Raw genomic sequence first — 25,983 nt, forward strand, 5'->3', positions numbered from 1 at the left:
TATCAGGTCTCCCCGGAGCCTCCTCTTCTCCAGACTGAACAGGCCCAACTCTCTCAGCCTGTCCTCACAGCAGAGGTCCTCCAGCCCTCTGATCATCTTCATGGCCTCCTCTGGACCCTCTTCGACAGGTCCATGTCCTTCTTATGTTGGGGGCTCCAGAACTGGACGCAGTGCTGCAGGTGGGGTCTCACCAGAGCAGAGTGGAGGGGCAGAATCACCTCCCTCGACCTGCTGGCCACGCTCCTCTTGATGCAGCCCAAGATGCGGTTGGCTTTCTGGGCTGCAAGCACGCATTGCTGACTCATGTTGAGATTTTCATCCACCATCACTCCAAAGTCCTTCTCCTCAGGGCTGGTCTCCATCCATTCTCCACCCAGCCTCTATTTGTGCTTGAGATTGCCCCAACCCAGGTACAGGACCTTGCAGTTGGCCTGGTTGAACTTCATGAGGTTGGCACGGGCCCACCTCTCCAGCCTGTCAAGGTCCCTCTGGATGGCATCCCTTCCCTCCAGCGTGTCGATGGCACCACACAACTTGGTGTCATTGGTGAACTTGCTGAGCGTGCACTCTATCCCACTGTCCAAGTTGCCGACAAAGAAGTTAAACAGGGCCGGGCCCAATACCAACCCTGAGGAACATCACTCTGGTATCATCATTGTAAATGTGCCAGAATTAATTTAAAGAGTAAAACTTCTTGTTGCCAAAACAGAACCTCGTGAAGAATGCCTTAGATACTTAGCTGTAAAATTTTAACTACCTTCTTGAGTATTCCTTCGTATAAATTTATTTAATATACTTATTATCTTAGCAGTATGCAATTCCTCGTCATGACTGAACGTTTGATGGTCCACCTCTACCTGCTACCATCTGGTATTGTCAAGACAAAAATAAGCCATACAAAATGCAATTGCAGGACATTCCAATCAGCTTGCTGAGGAAATGATGCTGAGGACAGGGCTTTTGATTGTAAGTGAAAACACATATCTAAACCTGTAGTTACACGTCTTCCTTATCCTGTGAGCTATATGCTGAAATCTTTATCTCTAATTATAAGATACATGTCATATATCTAAGAGAACTGAAGGAACAGTGAATTGCAGGAGTGCTTTCACCTTGAGATGACAATACGTGTCTAGAAATCAAGAACCAGATGTTGACTACCTCCAACAGAGGAATACAGAAAGAGTACAGAGTTATGTACAATAGTCACAGTATTCATCACCGTCACACATTGGATATAATATTTTAGTCTTCATAGTGCTCCAAAGGCTTTTCTTTTTTGTAATTAGGAGAAAAACAAATTCTTGCTTCTAAGATTCTTACAAAGTTAAGACAAAATGCATTAAGCATAATTGCAAGCTGAAATAAAGAACAAAGATATGAATAATATAATAACTTAAATGCATCATCTGCACTCATGTCATCTAGATTGTTTGCACTGTGCTTCATGCGCCCAAACTTTCTTCCTTTAAAGAAATCTGCAGAAGGAAGTTAATTTGCGTGAGTTACGCCTGTACAGTTGTGAATGTAACACTCATTTAATGTTTTACTGGCTACTTCTTAATAATTTTATTACATGGACATAAGTAGGTTCAAATTTTTCTTTCTGTTTTGATTTGCTCCCTGCGTAACAGTAGTAGTGTAAGCTATAGTAAGATGCTTGGTCTTTCATTTGATTATTCTATAAAGTGTCTTAAAGGTGTGTGAGGAAGTTTGCTGAAAAACTGAGATATACTGGAAATGTTAGATAGACCAATCTTCTGTGATCTTGTAGTAGTGATGTAGTCCTTATGCTTAATGGGAGGTGTGCTTCTCTTGTAGGAGGTATTATTAGATTTCAAACTTCTCTACCACAGGGACTAGCAGATTAAAAAAATATATATAAATGAACCAAAAAGAATATTTTAGCAGGTTTGCTGCTTCCTATTTTTACAAATTATTGATGAACAATTTTGTCCAATTGGATTTCATGGACATGTACTTACCAGCTTTCTCATCTTCAGTGTCAGCTGTTGTTAAATTCTGCATGTCTATAATATTCACAATCTGAAATCTGAGGTTATGTCATGAGTCACTGATTGCACGTTGGTGTTGGTGGTGGTATTTTCTCCTTTGAACTCGATGAGGAAATGTGCTAGGTTCTTTCTTTTGACTACTAATTCCTGTTACCAAAGTCCTTTTCTACAGTAGTTGTCAAAAACAATTGAAAACGGAGCAAGCAGGATTTGGAACACTGTTGTTCACACTTTTTTTTTTTTTTTTCCAATTGGTTTTGTGGCATTTTCATAGTTCTGTTGCTAAGTTTAACCCATGACTACTTAAGCAATAATCTGTAAATGTTTTACTAAATTAGATCTCCCACAGATCAGTGAAATTCTATGAAGCAATAAGTTCTCCTCAATCATCTTGGGAAAAATGTTTGTAAAGATCTTTCAGGTTTTGCAGAAGGTCTTCATGTCTAACCAAGAAGAATTAAAAGCAATTAAAGTTGCATTATCAGTTTAACAACCTAAGGGGAAGACACACAGAAAATATTTATAGGTAAACTCAGAAGATCATTAAAGTTGTATTATTTAATTGCGTCTTTTATTGACTTTCCTTTTTTTAGAAAAAAAAATAAACACTTCAGGCAGTTTAAAAAGACATAATATAGGCCAACACAGTGGTGAGAATACAAACATTTGGATAAGGTATGAAAACGCAGTGCATTCCTTATTTTCGTAGTTGATCATCTAGGTGTTTGTTTGCAAAGACATACTCAGCATTACGCTTCAGAGTTTTAACATTATTTAATAATTTCCAGTTTTATCAATTTCTATTTGATCTAACGGTTTTCACTACTCAGACTTATTGTCCTGGGAAATTTTATCTATAATATTAGGTATGGAAGGAGGGAAAAAAACCCTTCAGGTAGTCTACCTGACAGTTTTGAAATGAAACAGAAAGAAAAAAAACCCAGAAAATTGGCAATTTCAGAATATGAAGTTTATTTTCTTTTGAATATTTGTCTATTCTAGGAAGAAGAGAATGTATTATCTTCTGAAATGTATAATCTAATTCAAACTGAAAAGTTATGCTTTTTTTCTGGGTACCAATTGCAAAAACATCATCGAAACCCAGCTGCTTGACTGAGCACGGCATTCTGAAGGGACTAATCCTGCTGTCCTGAAGGGAGCTCCAGTGCTGGCAATCCCTAAAAGCAGCACGTTGTTTTTCTAGTTCATTTCAGTTACTTTGGCCCCACATTTTCTCCAGAGCAATAAGCTGATGATTTCATGGGGCTTATGACTTATTTCTGGTTTGATGCCTTTGTTCAAGTGAGTTGTTGATTCATTCACATAGCAGTTTTTATCCCTGCCTTAGTGCTCCTCCATTGTTTTTCCTAACAGTAAAATATAAAATATATTTTTATATATATAAAAATATAGCAAGAAGACGTTTTTAAAGAATCCTTCAGTACGCATTGTGGGCACTTGTCGGCTGAAACTGTGCAGCAAGATTTCCGTTGCTGCTTCCCTCCCTGGTGAAAAAGGTTGTGGCAGGCACCGTCAAATAATTATTTCATAATCAATAGGAACTACATAGAAACAAGAGAGGTTAGCCATGTGAACTGTCCCATCATGAGGTGAAGTTACAATGATGTGCAAATCTACCTCAACCTTCAACTTGCCGTTAGGTGAACCATCAAACGTGTAACAATGGATCGCAACAGGGAACACTGAAAGGCTCCTCATCATCTTCTTCTTCCCCTTCACAGCTGTTTCCACATTTTTCTTCTTCATTCCTCCTCATCCTCCCAGCCTTAAACTACCAAGAGGCCACAAAGCTCTTATTGCTCTCAGGTGCAGGGGCAGAGGTTGGCAGGTATCTCCTTCCCGTGCTTTCCAAAATAGATATGTCTTGCATACAAAGGGAGTTAAGTGTACAGGATACATTTGACACTGGAGAATTATTTCTCCTTTACCCTTTTTTTTTCTTTCTCTGCAATGTCTGAACCAGCACTGTGTAACTGGCAGAATCTATTCCAGGCCACAGCTATGAATAAATTTGAGGCGATCTCATCTTGTAAAATTTAGTATTTCTCACCATTTTTCCAGTCCTTTTGGGCACATAGGTGTGACAACCATTGCGGCTCTCATTTCTGAAGAAGTCATGCAGAGGCTGACAGGACCACAGTCCTGTGGTGATGAACTTTGTGGAGATCAGTAAGCATAGCTGGTGAAAGCATAGCTCTTTGGAAGTCTTCTGGGGTTTTTGTTTCCATTTCTTGCTTCTTCTAGAAGGAAACCAAACGATGAACACAAGGCTGACAGCTGTTTCAGCTGAGCAATCTGGCATTTTCTTACCTGAATTTTGTGCTATTCCTGTGGAGTTCCTTGCCACGGGATACTGTGAATTATCAACGTTTACCATAATTACTTCAAGATGAACCTGTGAAAGAGAAGTCTGCTGAAGATTACTAAATAGAAGGAAACTGTCTGGTTCAGGCAGCTGTTGAGTTGTAAATGGGAGAATTGCTGGGAGATGTATTGTATCTGGCCAACTTTTTTTGGCCCTTGTTGGAGGCAAGGCCAGATAAACCTTTTTTCATACCCACTACAGCTCCTTTTAGGTTCCCATTGAGGTAAATCAGTTTTTTTCAGCATTTAATACTTTTGTTGGTTCGTTAATCTGGGGATGGAGGAGGAGCTGACAGAGAGCTTATGGGTCAAGATTAGAGGGTGGGGACGGACAGGGGACGTCACGGTAGGGGTCTGTTACAGGCTGCCTGGCCAGGAGGATAGAGCAGACGAAGTGCTCTATAGGCAGATAGGAGCAGCCTCATGGTCACAGGCCCTGGTCCTCATGGGGGACTTCAACCACCCTGACATCTGTTGGAGAGACAACACGGCAGGGCACAGGCAGTCCAGGAGGTTCCTGGAATGCGTGGATGATAACTTCCTCCTGCAGGCAATAGAGGAGCCGACAAGGAGGGGTGCCATGCTCGACCTTGTGCTCACCAACAGGGAGGGGCTGGTGGGGGATGTGAAACTAAAGGACAGCCTTGGCTGCAGCGACCATGACATGGTGGAGTTCAAGATCCACGGGGCAGCAAGGAAAATACACGGCAAGCTCTCTGCCCTAGACTTCAGGAAGGCGGACTTCGGCCTCTTCAGGGACCTGATGGCCAAGTGCCATGGGAGGCGGCCCTGGAGGGAAGAGGGGTCCAGGAAAGTTGGTCCATATTCAAGGAGCACCTCCTCCAAGCACAGCAGAGGTGCATCCCGATGAAAAACAAGTCGGGCAAAAAGGCCAGGAGGCCGGCGTGGATGAGCAAGGAGCTCCTGGACCAACTGAAAGTGAAAAAGGAAGCCTATAGAGGGTGGAAGTGGGGACAGGTAGCCTGGGAGGACTACAAAGAGGCTGCGCGAGTGGCCAGGGATAAGGTAAGGAAGGCCAAAGCCCTGGCAGAACTGAATCTGGCCAGGGATATAAAATGTAACAGGAAGAGCTTTTATAGGTACGTAGGGAACAAAAGAAAGTCCACGGTAAATGTAGGCCCCCTCCAGAAGGGAACTGGTGTCCTGGTTACCCAGGACATGGAGAAGGCTGAGGTTCTCAATGACTTTTTTGCCTCAGTCTGCACCAACAAGAGTTCCTGTCCCACCGCCCAAGCTGTAGAAGGTGCAAGCAGGGACTGCGAGAATGAAGAACTGCCCATTGTACTCGAAGAGCAGGTTCGGGATCATCTAAGGAACCTGAAGGTGCACAAGTCCATGAGTCCTGATGAGATCCATCCGCGGGTCCTGAGGGAACTGGCGGATGAAGTTGCCAAGCCACTGGCTATCGTATTTGAGAAGTCGTGGCGGTCTGGTGAGGTCCCCGATGACTGGAAGAGGGGGAACATAACCCCAATTTTTAAAAAGGGGAATAAGGAAGACCCAGGTAACTCCAGGCCGGTCAGCCTCACCTCTGTGCCTGGCAAGGTCATGGAGCAGATTCTCCTGGAAACCATGCTAAGGCACATGGAGAGCAAGGAGGTGGTTGGTGACAGCCAACATGGCTTCACCAAGGGCAGATCGTGCCTGACCAATTTGGTGGCCTTCTATGATGGGGTGACGGCATCGGTGGACAAGGGACGAGCAACTGACATCATCTACCTGGACTTGTGCAAAGCTTTTGACACTGTCCCGCATAACATCCTTCTCTCTAAACTAGAGAGACATGGGTTTGATGGACGGACCACTCGGTGGATAAGGAGTTGGCTGGATGGCCGCACTCAGAGAGTGGTGGTCAACGGCTCAATGTCCAGGTGGAGATCGGACACGAGTGGAGTCCCTCAGGGGTCCGTGCTGGGCCCGGCCCTGTTCAACATCTTTGTCGGCGACATGGACAGTGGGATAGAGTGCACCCTCAGCAAGTTCGCCGACGACACCAAGTTGTGTGGTGCCGTCGACACGCTGGAAGGGAGGGATGCCATCCAGAGGGACCTTGACAGGCTGGAGAGGTGGGCCCGTGCCAACCTCATGAAGTTCAACCAGGCCAACTGCAAGGTCCTGCACCTGGGTCATGGCAATCCCAGGCACAAATCCAGGCTGGGCGGGGAATGGATTGAGAGCAGCCCTGAGGAGAAGGACTTGGGAGTGCTGGTGGATGAGAAGCTTAACATGAGCAGGCAATGCGCCCTTGGGGCCCAGAAGGCCAACCGCATCCTGGGCTGCATCAAGAGGAGTGTGGCCAGCAGGTCGAGGGAGGTGATTCTCCCCCTCTACTCTGCTCTGGTGAGACCCCACCTGGAGTACTGTGTCCAGTTCTGGAGCCCCCAGCACAAGAAGGACATGGACCAGTTGGAGAAGGTCCAGAGGAGGGCCACGAAGATTATAAAAGGGCTGGAGCACCTCTCTTATGAGGACAGGCTGAGAGAGTTGGGGCTGTTCAGCCTGCAGAAGAGGAGGCTCCGGGGAGACCTCAGAGCGGTCTTCCAATACCTCAAGGGGGCCTACAAGAAAGATGGGGAAAGGCTGTTTAGTAGGGCCTGTTGCGATAGGACGAGAGGTAATGGTTTTAAAATAGAGGGGGGTAGATTTAGATTGGAAATTAGGAAAAAATTTTTTACGATGCGAGTTATAGAACACTGGAACAGGTTGCCCAGAAAGGTGGTGGAGGCCCCATCCCTGGAAACGTTCAAGGCCAGGCTGGATGAGGCTCTGAGCAACCTGACCTAGTCAGGGATGTCCCTGCTCCTTGCAGGGGGGTTGGACTAGATGACCTTTGAAGGTCCCTTCCAACCCTAACCATTCTATGATTCTATGATTAATTATGTCATGAAAATATGGCAGCCTGTCTTTCAAATTCTCACGAGCATCATTTTTATGTAAATCACTGGACGAAATACTGTGTTTATGCTGAGGACTCCTCTACTGTAGTAAAACTACAGTAGAGTAGTCTATGGTCTACTATGGGTTTTGCCACCCATAAAAAATGATTGTACTTAAAGTTATGTTAATAAGGAAAATAATATTTTGGTAAATTAAGTGAGTATAATTTCACCTGGTCACATACCAAGATGGACTATGGTAAGTTTTCAAACTCTAAGAAACTGCAACGAAAGCTGCATAACATGTGTTTATCTGTACTGAGTCATCAACTCTGCCGATGTTCCTTAAGCTTCTAGTTATGGAAAAGGGGAGATATTTTGGGGAGAGGTATGAACAGTCAGGATGGTGATATATATGTAGATACATACATACATATATATATATTTAAGTAGTGGGTGGACTGACTGTTGCTTAAATAAAACCTTTCTTTATTCTTCGTACAAAGAAAAGGTATAGTAATGCTGTAAAAAAAAATGTGGACCAGCATGGTTCGAATATATAATACCCAAGAGAGCTGCTTGACAATGTCTCCGCTACATCACACTGATGCTGAGTTGGCTGGCAGTCTTTTGTCTGCTCAAGGTTTACTCCAGTCCTCTAAAGGCGACTGCTGGTACTCGTATGTAGAGTAAAGTTCTTGCCAGTGAAGGTTCTTCTGCCCAGAAATAAATACCCTTTGAGTTTGTTTGGGAGGGAGGTGTTGGTTTTCTTTCCATACAAAGGAAACCACAGATAACTTGACTGTCTATTTTGGGTCATTTCAAGCCTATTTATTGACATCCTTTTCCTTTATGCAAGGCTGTTTTTACAAACTTAAATGACATTGTTGCTGCCTTTCTGATGTGTTTGTTTTAGAAATTGAGCTTCTGTTTGATTAAATTTAGATTAGATATTAGGAAAACATTTTTTACACTAAAGGTTGTAGAACACTGTCCCAGGTTGCCCAGAGAGGCGGTGGATGCCCCATCCCTGGAAACATTCAAGGCCAGGCTGGACGGGGCTCTGAGCAACCTGGTCTGGTTGGAGATGTCCCTGCTCCTGGCAGGGGGGTTGGACTGGGTGGGCTTTGAAGGTCCCTTCCAACCCTAACCATTCTATGATTCTATGAAATACAACAAATTTTCTGATCAGAATGGGTGAAGAGAATTCAAACAGCTGAAACTAAATGCTGCCAAAGTTTCAACTCTGGATTAATCCTTTACAGTACTGATAATGAAGCAATTGTTACTGACAAAGACAAAAGCAGAATCGTAAACTGTACAAACATTCAGCATCTGGCAAAAAGCAGATATCTCCAGACCATCTTTATTATTGCAATGCATATATAAATTGACATGTTTGTACTGAGTAGCATTAATTACATAAACTTTTATCAGAATTACTCAAGGTACACTGCATAGAGATCTTGTTAGCTTCAGTGAGCTTGATCCTGGTTTTACCTGTGGTAGTTTTATTCTGGTGAGATGGCACTGAATTTGTCAAATATCCCCCTCGTACACACTTGGAGATAATAAAGTCAGATCATTGTACATCAAAAGTATATGATCTAGATATCATATGGCTCCATTTCCTTCGGCTTTGTATCACAACTATTTCAGTGATCTATGGTTTCAACACTCTAGAGGTTCTAAGTTATGATTAAAATTGTGATATTTTTCCTTAGGTGGTGCTTATGCACTAAAAGCAGAAATTATGGTCTTAATTTTTGACATGTTTTACCGTCTGCCGTTTTTCCTTCCGCAATTTGCTTTCTTCTCTCCCTTACCCCCCACCTTAATTGAACTATATTGCAAAGTAATAAAAAAGTCAAAACATTATTCAGCTTCCCAGGATAATTCTCTTCGTTGTTCACTGTGGCCTATGTACAGCATTTAGGATCATCTGCATTAGCGATCATTAGTTGTCAGTCCATTATACCACTTGAATTTCATAAGCAGCTAAAGTTTATTGCATCATTTTGAGATTGAAACAAAAAGATTATATAATTCCATTAATATCTGTGCACGAATAAATCCATAATCAGTGAATTTAGCTTTAGAATTACATTTACAAAAATTGACATTTTTGATGTGTATTTTCTTAATTTTAATTTTAATAAATATCATTATTATAACCTCAAAACCTTTGAGGTTGCCAGTTCTTTGCTGTTTTTGTGAATATTGTTAAGTACACGTCTAATAAGTATTTGAATTCATTAATGTATGCAATGTAGGATAAAAATAAATACTTAATGTTCTGCTTCTCACTCTACTACCTGGTACTTTAGAGGGCTTTGTATTTTTAATGCTATGTTGTGGATGAGGGATCCTTGGCAAGTCTCAGACCTTTAGTAAACTTCGGCCAGACCTTACCTTGCCATGGGAGAAGTCATTCAGGTGCTTAATGGGCATCGATTGTCACTTGAGACAGCCACGGTTATCCAGGCTGGCCTCCAGCTTTCTCTTTACGTGGAACAGGTCTTCCACAGGTCCTGTGTTGTACGTACTGATCACGTACAGATCCTTTGGATCTCCTGTGACATGGAAGACGTGCATCCAATGCCATTCTAAGGCACCAGTACCCACCCACGATGACTTCTCAAGTCTCCTAGAGGTCCCTAGCTGCCTGGTGCCCGTGGTGCTGCATCCTCCCACCCACTGAGAACACGCTAGCCATCCTGCATGCACCGGAATACCACTATTGACCAGTGGCCAAACTGGGAGGGGTTTATGTCACATGACAAAAGTGACAGAATGGGAGGATCTTAACAATGATTAGAGCTGAGCTTTCAAACACTTCTGCTTGTGGAATCTAATTTTCTTAATGCTGTAATGACCTCTTATTTTCCAGAAAAACAGGTAGGTGTTTTTTTTTTTTTCCCCCACAGATAAAGCAAGGCCTTGTTCACTATTCCAAAAAACTAAGTTTATTTTAATACTTTGGTTTTATTCCCTCTAGTCCTAGGTTACCACCAACCTAGCGTAATGTTAATTTTCATTTATAACATACCATCTCATTATAATTCACTAAGGAAATACATATCTTTGTTAAATGTTATGTCAGACTATCGAACAGTGTTTACAGAACAACTCAAGCTGAGGTTCACACCCTAGGTTTTACCAAGCAATATTAGGCTTTAATGCGAGAAACCTTAGGAACATAGTACTGCTCACATCATATTTTGCTTCAATTGTTTATAAAAATATTCACATGCATTTCTGACAAAGCAATAGTTATATCCCTGAAGCAACGACTGCCTGCCTTGCGGAAGGGTAGTCTTGACTTTGGCTATTGCCATTCAGAAAGCACTTACTGTTTATACATTGTTAAACAAAATGCCCGAAGCGCTCCCAAACTGCTGTTTCTGGAATGATGCCCGTCCAAAGCACATCTCTGCTCTTTGCTGGTGCCCCGTGACTGATGCGGAGAGGGGCAATGCCTGGCCGAGCGCTGCCGCCCCCGGAGTGGGCAGACCTGGGCAAACATAGACTTTGAAGTCTTGCAAATACGCTCAACACGAGGGACCGGCGTGGTGTACCTGGCTGTCGACAACAGGAGCGGGTCATGGCAAAAGTTGACTTCTTTCCTCTTTGCAAACTTTGTCCGTGCAGACATCTTCCTGCCAGTGCTCCTTAAATCTTTTATGCTGTAAATACAGTAGGGAATATAAAATGCAGCTCTGTGTTGGTGTGCTTGAGGACAGATTCTGCGTGAATGAATTTAACTGGTGCAAAGTCAGTCTCTGGGGGGCTCCTTGAATGAGTGGAGGTTGGCCACTTAAAGCTTTACAGTCAGATGCCTTCTCATCTTCAACTTGCAGTAAAATGAACAACAAATCAGAGAATAAGCTATTCTTATAATTTCTATATAATTCTATAAATTGCCAGAGCCGTGGTAGTTTTTTTTATTGATAATGTTTTTTTTTCCTTTTCCCTTTCCTCTCAATTCTTGAAAGTTTGTTTCCTCCCAAAGTTTCCAGAGCTTCCTAAGAGCTCTCCCCGTGCTTTCGCCAAGGTCAGTGCGTTTTTCTGACTCCAAGTACACTCTACCCATTTGCAAAGCACCCATTCCTGCTTTCACGAGCTGGGTTGTGCCCTTTCTGTCCCCTCCATCCTCCAGTCCTCCAGCTGGCCGTGCCTTTCCTCTGGTCTCCTGGCCCCAAGGTGGGTCTAAAAAGCCCTGGGACCCCTACCCAGTCGGAGCAGAAGAAGGGCTGCCCGTTGCTGGAAAATGAGCTCCAAGGTTGGCCAGAGATGGCCAAACCAGGTCCTGCGTCAGTAATGCTTTAAAAAGTGTTTTTCCCAGGGTGCACTGGCTGAAATGCTGTGTTTCTGGTTTCCAGAGATCCCCTTGGTCTTGTATCTCTTTGCCCTGATTTCCGTCACCTGGCTGTGGGGAGGACTGCACATGGCTTACCGGCACCTCTGGATGTTGGTCTTCTTCATCATCTTCAACAGCCTGCAGGTAAGAGCTGGCGCCTTTTCCTTCGGTCCCCTTGCAGAGCTGGGGTCATCTCCACCGCTCACAACACGTTTGGCATTTAAGCTCCGCATCATCCAGAAACACGTTGTGACATGGTGGAAGTGCTAATTTTATGTTCTGTTTATTTCTGAAATTAACATACCGGCTGCATATTAAAGCAAGGGATGCATTGTTTTGAAACAATAGGAGTATAATTGCATAGATTTAATTTCATAGCTAATACACTGGGAAAGAAAATTGCTTGCTTCTGTATGTAATATGATACTGAAATAATTATAGCAGTAAACCTGAAATATCTGCAGCCTTTGCAAAAACAGAGTGTTTCAATTTTTTTTTTGTGTCTGCTAACGCTAATTTAAAAAAAAACCCACAAAGATTTAAAAATTATATAACCATAATATTGAAATTTGTTTTCGTTATTAGAGGTAAGCCTTGAGGCTTAGCTCTTCTCATGAAGTACGGATATTGGTAAAGCAAGGAAATTTTCATTGAAAAAAAAAAAATAGACTAGATGTTGGTTATTAGTAAAAAAAAAAAAAAAAGCAAATAACCTTTTGCAGAATTTTACACATTGAAGTGCTTCCACCAGATTCAGTACTGCATTATACTGAATTCAATGCTATACTGCACATTGTGGAATTGTTGACAGAATAGAGCACAGTACATCATGGATGGGAAAATACCTCTGATGTTCGAAAACAGTGAATTGATGAAGAATTAAAAAAAAATATATATCCAAATCTATGGTGTGCAGGTTCCTCTGCTATTTTTGTAAGAGAAATATCTGTGTTACCATGTTGATTTACCTGTATTAAAAATCTTCATACCGCATCAAAGAAAAATTAATTTAAAAGGTGTATTTTCACAAAACAGATTTATTTTACATTTGAATTCCTTAAGCAGAAATCTAAACATTTTCAAAATGTACAACTCAGACATAATTTTTTTTTTTTAATTGAGAAAAAAAAATGTAGCTTGTTCTCCTTCCAATGCATTTAATTATTCAGGATATGTTGTTGTTGAACTGTTCTATATACATTGGCATATATTGGCTTGAATTAAAATTGCTTTTTAGGAGGACAGATCAGTTTTTTTTTTTTTTTCCTTTTCTGCCACAACTCTGCAGAACTGGCAGTAGTAACCTCCCTTTCCTCTCCCCCCTGCAAAATCTCAGAGTGCAGGGAAACCCCCTCGGGAGTTTTAGCACTACAACTGTCGCTACGGCAGCGGTGATGTGTGTGTATGTACAGGTAGATACACACGTGTATTTACATATATCCTTCCTTACTATCTCTCTACAAGGAATTATTACTAGAATCCAATCTGAGTTTTTGTTGCGTAGATCTATCTTGGATACAAATTTTTGAAAAGGGTAATTTTTCATTATAATTGAGATTTTATGGCGGAAGTAAAAGGGTGCCAGGGCACTGCAATATGCATGGATATTTGCTTTAAAATAAAATTACTTTCTTGCCAGTGCATATTAAGATTAAAAGCATATGAACACTTCATAAAAACTATCATTCTTGGCCACAGTGTTGACCATTCTGTGTAACTGCCAGAAGAGACTTCATATTAGTCTGCTTTATATAACTTATTTATTCAGGTAAGTAATTCTGTTTTATTCAAGTTCAAAGTCATAGATTTATCATTATTTTGACTGTTACCAGTTTCAAGACAGCGATTCGTGCAATAGGATCAAGAAGTAAAACAGGATGTTGAAAGCCAATCTTGTAAAATGTAAAACCCACAAGGTCTGTGGGGGATTTATTGCACTAGTGGTCTAGTACGGGCAGTATGGAAAACACAGATATAAAAACATGCCTAGAATAATGTTTAATGACGGCTGTTAGAGGTGCACCACTGAATGACTCCAAAGTTAGGGTTTTGTTTAGATCCAGCTAAACGTGAGATGACACCAGAAGTATTTGCTTTTCTCAATCTACGTGAATTTTTTTTTCAGTTGGCTAAATTTAATGCTTTTGACGTAGTTTTGTTTCCATTCACTCTAAAATCTTTGAACTTCAGGAAGTTGAGGTTTTTTATTAGCTATTCTTTAGTTGCTGACTGGTCTCTTACCAGCATTGCTTGTCCACACAATAAGACCTGCACAGGTAGTACAGAACTCGTGTGCTTCTGCTGGAACTTTTTATGGGTGTTACAATGTCAGAAATATTTTTACCATCATTCCATGAAAGTGAAAGAATAAATATTTCTGTATATATTGTTTCGGTACTCAAGGACCTGACATAAATGGAGGGAGTTGGACTAGATGACCTTTAAAGGTACTTTCCAACCCTAATGATTCTAACAATTCTATGATAAGTAACTTTTGCTTTCAAGAGCTTTACCCTTCTGTTGTCTGTGTCCTGCAGCAGCATGGGGTCATGCACAAAGATCAAATAACCTCTATTGGCAGGTGCATTTCTAATGTTTCAGAGGCATGTGCTCAGTTGCATCTCCACCCTCAATTAGACAGCTGGAAAATATATATTCAGAAATGTTGTTTGAAATCCTTCAGAGGAGCTAGGAAAATAAAAATTAAGAAACCAAATACTGCAAGCCTCACCTTCTACTGGCTGGCTTGCCTTATGGAATCATAGAATCTTTAAGGTTGGAAAAGACCTCCAAGTCCATCAAGTCCAACCATCAACCTAACACCACCATGTCCACCAAACTATGTCCTGAAGTGCCACGTCTACAAGTTCTTTGAACACGTCCAGGAATGGTGACTCCACCACTTCCTTGGGCAGCCTGTTCCAGTGCCTGATCACTCTTTCAGTAAAGAAGTGTTTCCTAATATCCAACCTAAACGTCCCCTACCGCAACTTGAGGCCATTTCCTCTTGTCCTATCACAAGTTATTTGGGAGCAGAGACCAACACCCCCTCCCTACACCCTCCTGTCAGGTAGTTGTAGAGAACAATGAGGTCTCCCCTCAGCCTCCTCTTCTCCAGACTAAACAATCCCAGTTCCCTCAGCCGCTCCTCATAAGGCTGATGCTCCAGACCCTTCACCAGCTTCATTGCCCTTCTCTGGATGCGCTCCAGCAACTCAACGGCCTTTTTGTACTGAGGGGCCCAAAACTGCACACGGTGTTATCACTGCTGTGCAACCCTGTGCAGCCTTCGTTTCAAATCCGAGGCAAGGCCAGACTGCTCACATTGCCCTTCTGCCTATAATTCCTCCTTCGACTCTCTACCAGCACGAGCAACTGCTTCAGCAATGGGTATTGTCTCTTTTGTACTGGGATCGATTAAATTGGCTTCTTGCCCTAATGATAGATTGTGTTATCCAAGGAATTACTGTGGATTTGGGGGTTGGACTAGATGACCCTTGAAGGTCCCTTCCAACCCTAACCATTCTATGATTCTATGATTTCAATGGATCTGCAGGGGATACTGCAGCATCTCCACAACATGCAAATTTCTAATCAAATTATATCAATGTTGGTCTTCCATGTTAAAAGGAGAAATCTGCTATTTTTGCTGTTCCTAACTTTAGAGAATCTGTAAAATCTCAAATGTAAAATAAATGTTCCTTTGTTGAAAGGAGATGGAATAATTTCAAATGTGTATTCTCTTCCTGGTTAATATTTTAAATTAAAATATGCAGGTCTGTAGCTCCAACTCAAACAGCAGTAAATAGAAAATTTTCCTTCCAGCAATGAAGAGGTCAAGAACTCTACACTTCACGTTTTAAAAACACTTTTTTGCCTTTGCTGGAATTTTCAGGCACAAAATGTAAGGCAGTATCCACTACATGTTATTACTATTGGAAATTACTTCTTAAAGTTACCGAATTTATCAAAGGAGATTGTATCTTTTTAGCACTGGGTACCCTGAGAACAGTAAAAACAATGGAGTAGTTCTTTCACAGTACTTCAGTTTTTATATTTGTTTGTGTTTTAATAGGTAATTGTCTTCAGTGCTTTGTAAATCTCTACAATAAAACAAGTTTAAAAATCATTTCCTGGAACACTCCCACATTTTAAATAACAACCCCACATATATTGTTCTCCTGTTTTAAAGTTACCATTTATCTAATCAGGAAACAGAAAAACCGATGTGATTCAGGTGACCAGACATGCAGCATGGAATGAGAAACAGGGAAGAAACAAGGTGAAGAGTCTGTAAATTTCCTTAATCCATGCTTTTCATCAAACAACCAGATACAACAAATTGTCTTAATTAGAGAAAATGTCAGTATGCAGGCTGTTTGTGTAGAAGAAAATGATGTATTACGAGTACTGAATTCGGTACAAATGAAGGTTTTGCTGTAGCTTTATGAAGTTTTTGCAGACTGTACTCCCACTAACGAGGGGTTGGTCTTGGGGGGCATGCGCTGAGGGGTCCTTCTGGCATCCAGGCTCTGCAGAGCCAGGTTCACCCACAACATGGACAACCATCTCCAGTGTCCTTTGAAGCCCTAATCTCAGACGTTCTGTTTGGAAATCAGAGAGGAAAATGGGGCTTAACAGTGAATAACACGTTTTCATAATGATTTTGAGAGGAACTGGCTGTTTTTTAGTATTGACATCTCATTCCCATGCCTTTATCAGCTCTCAGAATTGATAATAATTGTTAAAATGAGGCAGTTTTTCTGCAATGAAAGGTGGTTTCAGCATTTACTGGTGGGCATTTCTATTCCACAACATGCCCTGTTTCAGCTGGAAAGCAATTCGGTGCTCATTATGAGCTTTTCCCCAACAGGAAAGAGCAAATGAAATAGTTTATGAGACATAGAGATCTGCTTCCCTCCTGCTCAGGAGCTACAGACCGTGTAACGAAGCAGAGTGCGACCCATTAAAATGTGTTGGGTGTCCAAATGAGCTCAACTCAGGAGACTGGAAGGACGCTGCATGTTATCCGATTTAGTTGTTTAGCCTCCTTACGTTTCCTAGGAAATGCACTTGATAGAAAAATCATCTACTCGGGACAAATTGCTTCCGAGCACTTCCTGCGGGAAACGGTTCCCATCGAGTTTATAGTACGAGCTGTTCTAGCGTGTGGAGGGGAAAGCAACTCTTTCCCTGTAACTTCAGGAGTAAACATGCAAAGTGCCATATGAGGGGACAATAGCTGATTTGCAAAATGAAAAAAAAATTTAGACAAGCGTGAAAGGAGAAGGATAAGAAGCATGTTTGGGATGTCTGGTATTTTGAGTTCCTCGGCGGTATACTCTTGATTGTCCTACCCCGGCAATATCTGTGTTCCGGAAACCTACTCTGTGCGCTCATGAGAAAGGTCTTGGCTCCTCATCTTTTCACTTGGAAAACTGAGAGGAACATTCACCTCTTTTCGTTACATATGATTGCTGTCGTGGATTTACTCACAAGATGTTTGCTGGGGTCAAGAGTGAAAAAATGAACTGCTGTCTTACGTGCTTCTCTCTAAAGGTTAGGATTTCACAAGCTGTTCTGCATACCCTATACTCATCTAAATGGTGGCTGTGTTTTTCATACAATTAGGGGGTGTTTCGGGTCTGTACAGCTAACGTCATCGTTAGCGTATTTGCCGTTCGATGGATCCAAAGTCCAGAGTGGCGGGTGGATCTCTTCCCGTTGTTTGCAGAGGGGTTGGGATGAGGCTTCAGGCCTGTTCTCAAACTCATCCCCGCAGCCAGCTTTCTCAGTATAGTCTTGATTATTCTTCGGCTGTATTTCCAGCAAACTGTGCTGCAAACCGCAACCCTCTGCCTTATAATTTCGTGTGTATCTACACTGCAAACTGCAGGTTATTAGATACCCCTTGAGCTACCCCCGTCGTGGTCCACTGCGCTAAGCTCCACCATGCCCTCTCACCAACAATAAATTAATTAACTCTTTTAATAAGGAATTTTGAATCAAAACCTTACTCTTATGACATACTGAAATGTTACCCATCAACAGTATCAAAACTCAAGTTTTTCAGCAATTTTGAATCAAGAGAAAAGTAAATCAAAACTGGGAGATATCCCATTATTAACGACAGAATTCAAAAAGATCTTGTGTGGTTGTTTTGGCTGAGGCAGATAAGGGTAAAGTCTCTTTGTTTGCGCACACCAGGATGACTCATGCCCACATCATGACTATGTGTTACATGTGAAATACGGCTTCCCGAGAAACACAGGAAAAAATCTGGCAGTAAGAGTTGACTGGTCATTTTCCAAAATGGGCAAAATATCTGACTTGCCTAATAGGACAGTTTTTAAAAGTCAACTTATTTGTGGTGGATTACAGTAAAAGAAATTTCAGAAGTTCAGGTACAAATGTTGGAAAAGCCCACAGTACCTTTAGGAAGAAATATGGACATACAGAAAATGAGTGAACAGGTGCACCCCCAAACCTGGCATGGGCTGGAGGAGATGTGATTCACCAAACCTCATTGATGAAAATACTGCAGATAAACCAGAATGGGAGCAAGGGCTAGCTCAGGTAGCAAAGGAGATAAAATACCAGAAAAAAAACTAATACATATGGTGGAAAAAAATATCCCTCACATTATAATGAGGAATATCCTGTTTATGGAGTAACTGAAAAAAAAATTGAACAAGATAAATCAATGTGTCACCGTTTTAGAAGAAAAAAAAAAAACTAGCATATTGAGAAATCAAGAAAAGAACAACTATATAGTTTTGTAAGTGCACTTTATCAGTGTAGAAAAGAAAATAAACACAAGTATATGGTTTATAAAGCTCATGCCACCACCAGTTTGCAAGTGAAAGGTATGATTTTTCCTTGAACATACTATGTGCACAGTGTCAGGGGACACTGGGAAGGCCACTGCTATAAATAGTTCCCCTTCCTGTTTCTGACGGCGTCTTCCTAAAGCATCTCCTCCTGATGAGTCAGAGGTGGACTGGATGATCCTGTACAGCAGTGCTGACGATCCAAGCCACTCAAAACCAAACAAAATCAGCAAGCTAAACTTTTGGCATGTAATCCTGATTGGGCAATGGCATTGGTAAGCGTTATACCAGCCACGCAAACTTACAAAGCCATCTGAGCAACTTGATTATTCAGTGAATCAAGACAATGCAGTATTCAATTTTATATTCCTTTCTCTGTGTATATTACTTCCTTCTTAAACAAGAATTCTCTGTGCTCCTAGTTACCACCCTAAGCATACGCTAATACATGATTACGGTAATGACCTGTGAAATTATGGCGAACTATTCCCTTTACCTATTCAAGTTCTTATATAACTGACCTGAAGTCAGTCTGTAGCTGGAGACAAAACGAAGAAAAAAGTGTGCAGTGTCGGGTAAACAAAGGAAGTATTGTTAGGTTGGACCTAATTTGTTCCTAATAAATAGGAGAAATGGATGTCAAAGAGAGTAGCTTATGTCTAGAGCTGTGTTTATACTGATGAAAGCATACAGAATAATGCATAATATAATTGCAAATGTATGGAGTGAAAGAACATGCAGAAGTAGGCCTTGATTTACTGCATTTTCCATCAATCGTCAATCAAAACCATGTAGAGAGTGTTTCAATCAGTTGCTCATTTACAATAGAAGAAAAATGAATACAATTTATTTTTAAGTTTTCCAGCATTTTTGAAACTACTTTGGCAGTTCTTGAAGAACTTACATTAAGAACATACTTCAGGGAAAACCTCTAAACACTTCAATCATTTTTTGAGGTAGGAGATGACAAGGCAGTTTTAGCCATTCCCCTAGGAAGGAGTTAGTAAGAGCAAGAGTTATGTAGTACACAACAAGAAGTGAGAAATTTAACTATGACTTGTACTGCTACAGTCAGTGGAAGTATATTCACTGGAAAGGACATGGGGTCTTCTTTCAGCTCTGTGAGATTTGACTTTTCTTATTGTGGAGAATAAAATAGTAACCATCTTGATTTGGTGTCTGTAACAAATCACCCGTCTTTTCATTTTACATTGCTGCCAATCGCTTTGTGTCACCTTGAACACAATTTTTTCAACAACTCAGCTCAAGTAAGTATCTCAGTATAACCATAATGTAGAGTCAATCTTTGTTTTGCCTTTAAATCCTTCTAAATCCTGTAGTATTGTTTTAAGATCATTAATTGATGGTTATAGAATTCAGAAGTTGAGAGTGTGGCTTCTAAGTCTTGAAAACAATGAATTTCTTTATAATTGGCTGAAGTACTTAATGGCTTGTTGGTTTGGTTTTTTTTGGTTTTGTTTTTTTTTTTGTTTTTTTTTTTAATCCACATTGGTTTTCACCAGCAAAACCTGCTGTACTTACTGGCAGGGTTTGAAAAGGAGAAAGGCAGCAAACAGGAGGGGAGTAAGAGACTGAGGACCAGTTAAAGGAGCTGTAATACCCAGATCCATGGGGCTGAAAGGGATTCATCCAGAAGGGCTGAAAGAGCTGGCCGTGTGAGCCATTTTTTTTTTTTTTTCCAAAAATCAGCCAATGTGAGCCTATTTTTTGAAAAAAAAAAAAAAAACCATGGTGACTGAGGATAAGTGTGATGGGGAGGAGGAGGAGGTTAACATTACTGTCAAATTTTAGAAGGGCAGAGTATCGCTTCAGGAAATTTGCAGCTGACAGTAACCAGGGGAAGTGGAACTCCTCTTGGAAATAAGGTAAAACCCATACCAGGCTACAGCAGGAGGAATTTGGCCAACGGATTGAATTATCATGCTTATCTACTCAGAGATAGTGAAGTGACACTTGGAATACTCCATCCAGTTTTGGAGTCTCCAGTTCACGAGGTGTGTGGAGAAACTGGTGAGGGCCGAAGGGAGGGCTACCGTGGTGGCCGGAGGCCTGGAGCACATGTCCTGTGAAGCATGACTGAAGGAGCTGGGTTTATTTAGTCAGGTGAGGAGGACACCAGAGGAAAATGTAATAGGAGCATGCTCCTTGTAGGGGGGTTGGACTAGATGACCTTTGAAGGTCCCTTCCAACCCTAACCATTCTATGATTCTATGATTCTAAATATTTGAAAGGTAATTAAAAAGGTGATGATGTCATGCTCTTCCCTTCTATTTTCTTGATAGTACGACGTGATAACAAAGGCACGTGGCCACAAACTGTGGCATGGGACCTTTTCAGATTGGACATTGGGAAACATAATTCCTTAGAAGGAAGCATAGAACTGGAACTGTTGCCCAGAGAGATTTGGGATCTTCATTGCTGTACAGTTTTAGGACTCAGCTGACAAAGCTGTACCAACCTGACCAATGGACTGACCCTCTGAGTGCACTGAGTGACCTTCAGAGGTCCCATCCAGACAATTTTCCTGTGATGCTATGATTTGATATGGGGAAGCTCTATTCTCAACCCATTTGTTGTGATAGATGGACAAACACCAGCCACATGGCCCTGAGGTCATAAGTTTTTAGAAAAGCATTAAATATCATGAAGCTAATGATAAAAGCCAAAGACCTGGAAATGATATAAACAGGAAAGCTTTGGTAAATAATTATCCACCTTTAGGAATGACTTTGGAGGGGTGCGTTCAGTTTCTCATGTTTCAGCACTACAGAGTGCTCTATGCCTCTTCACAGCTGAACATCGTTACGTTATGAAGTCTGATCTGCATGTTTCTGTGAAATAAATACATGTCAAGTTTTAATGGCCTCTAGCAAAAGAACCCTCCCCTTTTCCTCCACCCACACATTTCCTGCACAAGGACCCTCTATGTTGCACAAGCCTGATGTTTCACCAGTGTGAGAAAGACATTTTCTCCTTTTCTTCATAATAAATACAGATGAGGCCTTGTTTGGGGGCTTGTAAAGCTCGTGTTAAAAAAATAAAGAATTCTTTTATTTTATACACAGCTTCAGTGGCCTCCAAGCAACTACTGTAGAAAGAGTGAATGACATTACAGCTTTTATCTCTCATAGTTATTATATGTATACATTTACAATTATATATAGTTATTATATATTATTATACAGTTATCATTATTACTCAGCATATCCATGACATGCAATTTTAGCAAAGATCATGATAAGCTAGAACTTCTTTCTGTAATAACACTGAAATAAAAGGAATTCAGTAAAGATTGACTTCATTAACTTTTTTTTTTTTCTGAAGTACTACATGCAATGCAAAGTCCCTCCTTGTTTGGATTTTATTTTATACTTGACGTATAATACATTTTAAACAGATACCAGAAATTGTTTAGATTTTTGGAATGTCATCTAGCTGATGAGTTGTCGAAGGAATATGAGTTAAAGGACCACCACCAGCCTTAATGTGTAGAATGACTTGTTGAATTAGTAAGAGATGAGAACAGGAAGGGGTATGAATGACGTATACAAGACTCAGAAGAAGAAAACCCAATTGTTTAAGTGTATTGTCCTTACAGGATAATGCATAAAGGGACTTCTCTCCTGTCGGTGAAAAGGTTATTACATACAACATGCAGTGGGAGTTAAGTAGGAACTCCGAAATTTAAAAAAGATAGACCACTTAGTTTTATCACCTAGTGAAATTCTGCTCTGCTGTGGGCAAGACAGAGTTAGAATAATCTTGAAACCATCAATGAGACCAATCCGTGGCAGCTTTTTCTTGTACCATTTAAGAAAAAAAAATTTTCTCTGTGCAGGTAAACTGCAAATGCTTATTTTCTGGTGATGACAGAGCAGTTCTCTAAGTACAGTTGATAATAATTTTGCTAGGAAATAATGAATTAAAAGTTGTCCAAACTAGGCCAGAGTTAGCCTAAAAGGAATTGTTCAATGGATTCTCTTTAGAAGTGCTTTTTCCTAAATAAGTGTTGTTGACTCTGACAGGTCATACTAGGAGTAAAGTGGATACAGTTTGACAAAAGAAACAATGACGTTTTGAAATAACGACATGGTATGAAAATATCATTTGCTTTTTACTCAAAAGCATTTTGGAATAGAGTAAGCAAAGAGTCATTGAAATAAAGCTGGGAGATATCTAGACATCAGCAAAACCTTTTTGTGCCACAACATGCTGATCCAGACACTGGAAATGCAGCAAATCTGTTCAGCTCCCAGGGAGGCATTTGATACAGTGCCATAAGAAAAAACTGGAGGATTGAGAGTTAAGGGAAAAAATATGGTAAAAATAAAATCGGAAAAAAAAATAGTAATCTAATGTCTTGATACTGATCTTCACTTGCATTTTCATTATGACCATGGCAGAAAAAATGCTAATGTGTCTTTTTGATGACCCAAATTTAGAGGTTATTGGTGACTGAGAGGACTGATGTGTCCTGCACAATGAAATAGACAATTTATGATCTGTGGAGTGACTTAGCAGCAATTATATGAGATCTGACAACACTAAGTGCAGAATTATGCACTGGGATACTAATAGTGAAATAATTTCTGCTGCAGGTTGATAAGTTACCTATAACTCAGAAGTACAGACGGAGATGGGTCTATTGCTTTATCTCAGGACAAAAGCAAATCACCAGTGTGATGCAGGCTTGAAAGAGGCAGATGTGATGCTAGTTTTGTACCCAACAGCAGTGTGAATGCCGTTGTAAAAGGTACTGGTGGCACCTTGTTTGGTGTCCGTGGACACTTCTGAGGCCATTGGTCCAAGAGATGAAGTCTGTAGATGGTAGGAGCAGAAAAAAATGTGTTAGTGGTGATCAGGGATTTGAAAATCTTGTTTCAGAAGCCTGAGAGTATTTCACGTGCCGTCAGTTGTCTGTTGTCTGTGCGCATACTGGCCTCAATCCAGCAGCTGTATAATCGCGCCAGTGTTGTGTTGCTCACAAAATAATGTATCCTGTCTCTCGGCAGGCATTTTTTTTAGAGACTTCAATCCTTTTTCTGAGTTGGCCCTAACTCGGAACAACTTTTTGGGTTTCAACACCTCAGTTCTACGTGGGAGGCAAGGTGGTGTCAAGGTGTAAAGGAAGCTTTGAGCATCACGTTCAAAGTTAAATTCGCGTTGACTACGTCTGCTACCACCTGAGATTTGTATGGGCAAGCAGTTAAACCTCTAACCTGGTCAAAAAAAACCAAACCTGAATGTGGTTGTGATCTCATGGAATTCTTTGAGATGCTCAGTATTTCCTTCTGTTACCGAAAGGACTATGAATTTAAGGAACGTGTTAACTGCACTGCTGTACATTCATTCCAAAGTCAGTTTGTTTGAAAGTTTTTAAGTGCAATGTTGCCAATGTTTTCTTTTTGTACTGAATTTTTGTGATGGATATTTTCTCCAAAGGGGAACATGTCAACAGTTAAGTATGAGATATGTCTATAACCACTTAGTAGTAACTCTCTCAGGAAGCTTTCTAATGCATGTGAGGACTGCAAATAATTTGTGTCTGGAAAGAGTTGAGCAACTGTGAAGCTGGAGCTAACCACAGTTGGATGAAAATTGCTAAATTATGTTTTCTTTAGTTTGAGCAAAATGTCAAGTGTTGCTCTTTTGCCTTTGCCTTGAAAAAGGTCAATTGGATTTAAAAAAAAAAAGGCACCAAATCAACTCGTACTGTCAGCTGATTATTTGTTTAAGTCTTCAGATGTGTTGTTTTGCTGTTACAATAGAGTCATGGAAAGTTTTAGTAACAAAGACGTACTGGATCCTCAGTTGCAAAACTGGGAACCACACATATTTTTTTTTCTTACTCCTTTGTATGTCTTCTTAAAGAAGAGTGTGGAGAAGATTTCATTTTGAGAGGGATATCATCTTGTTTTCTCTGTATGTGTGTGAGGGTGTGTAAATAAAACACACGATGTACTGGAGATGTCCTAACGTTGTGATTGTACTTCGAAAAGTGTGGCACGGGGAAGCAGGCTGAAGGTTGTAACACACATCCTAAAATATGCTCAAATACTCTGCATACCCAGTAAAAAGTTTTGAAAGTTCGGTATTTCTTATGCCCCAGCCTCCCGTAGGACTAATCTTGAGTTCCAGGAAAGAGAAAATTGTCATTTTAACAGGCAAAGTGATTCTTTTCCGAGTGGAGTGGAGCCAGCAGCTCTTGCAGGACCTTCTTCTCATTCCTGACTTTTGAAAGACGGCAGGGAAACAGTGGTTCTCATCGTAAAGACTGCTTCTTTCCTGCAAAGTTTTATTTTCACCCTAGCTTTTGTGTAACCACCTATTATTAGCTGAGTAGACCAACCTATGTTAGAGAAATTTTTGCTTCATAAAAGGACTGTGTGCTTATATGTCTATTTTCAATTCTGCCATTTCATTTTCATCAGTGAACAAAAAACAATTAGTCACCCTCCCCAGCTCTAGGCACCTAAATTAGTACACCGGTCAGTAAAGACAGAAAAATTATTCCAGATAATGCTTCACCAGACACATGTGAGATTCCTGCTTTCTCATTATTTTCAGTTAGTATAACATTTCTGTATTTAGACTCTTTATACTGTAACGTTTTATTAAATAGAAAAGCCTTTGTGGTTTTTTTTACTAAAATATCACTACAAAAAAAGGTGAAAGTTAATTAACAGTCATCTTAGAAACTAGTTACTTTCAGATTGCCCTTTAACGATGAAAAGTGCTTTGTCCTTTCATTATTACAGTATTTTTTTAACTGATGAACATAGAATCGTAGAATAGTTTGAATTGGAAGGGACCTCTAAAGATGCTAAAGTCTTTAGAAATAGGCTCAGATTAGGGCCACCTGCTTTAGCTGGGGACCGGTATGCTTGCCTGCCAGTAAATGCTGAAGCCTAGCAATTAATTAGACTGAGAAACTATAATGATGTATTAAATGTAGTGCTCTGGAGTTCATGAATGGGCCAGACTTCCATTGCGTTGAATACCATACAAGCAGAGAACAAAAAGATGTCCTGTGCCCGAACGTGTCTATAACCTTGAATGTGAGATAAGAAAAGGACACTCAGGACATGCAGTACAAGCAGGCAACTAGACAGCAGGTCAGCATGGCAGGCAGGCAACCAGCTTTTCTGGCCAGAGACCTAAGAGGAGGTCATGAAGAAGGTGAGCAGGTTGGATATTTAATCCTTATATGCCTGCTTCTTTGCCACCTTCTGCATAGGTTTTAAAAAACTAATATCTAGGCATCACATATATTGAGAACAGAAAGTCTGCTAGCACCCGTTCCGATATTCCTTTGCCTATCTAAGGGTCTTTTTTTTTCATTTTTCCCTAAGAAATAGGTAATATTGGAAGGAGAAATAAATAATTTGTATCCGCATTTCCACGGGGGCTTGGCTTTGGAAATAAGCACGGTGTAGATGTCCTTCACATAGACTACAGTAGTATAGGTTGTAGTG

General features: G+C 40.8%; 1 protein-coding gene across 1 annotated transcript in view; it reads left to right on the forward strand.

Moving 5' to 3' along the window:
* Positions 1 to 25,983, forward strand: part of ADGRV1 (adhesion G protein-coupled receptor V1) — a 279,169-nt gene that overhangs the window by 226,917 nt on the left and 26,269 nt on the right. Inside the window, exon 89 of the mRNA XM_086771404.1 lies at positions 11,680 to 11,801. Within this exon, the coding sequence (XP_086627530.1) occupies positions 11,680 to 11,801 (122 nt within the window). The remainder of the gene's footprint in view (positions 1 to 11,679; positions 11,802 to 25,983) is intronic.

Source organism: Chlamydotis macqueenii, chromosome Z (genome assembly GCF_036417535.1).
Source record: "Chlamydotis macqueenii isolate bChlMac1 chromosome Z, bChlMac1.mat, whole genome shotgun sequence".
Classification (NCBI taxonomy): domain Eukaryota; kingdom Metazoa; phylum Chordata; class Aves; order Otidiformes; family Otididae; genus Chlamydotis; species Chlamydotis macqueenii.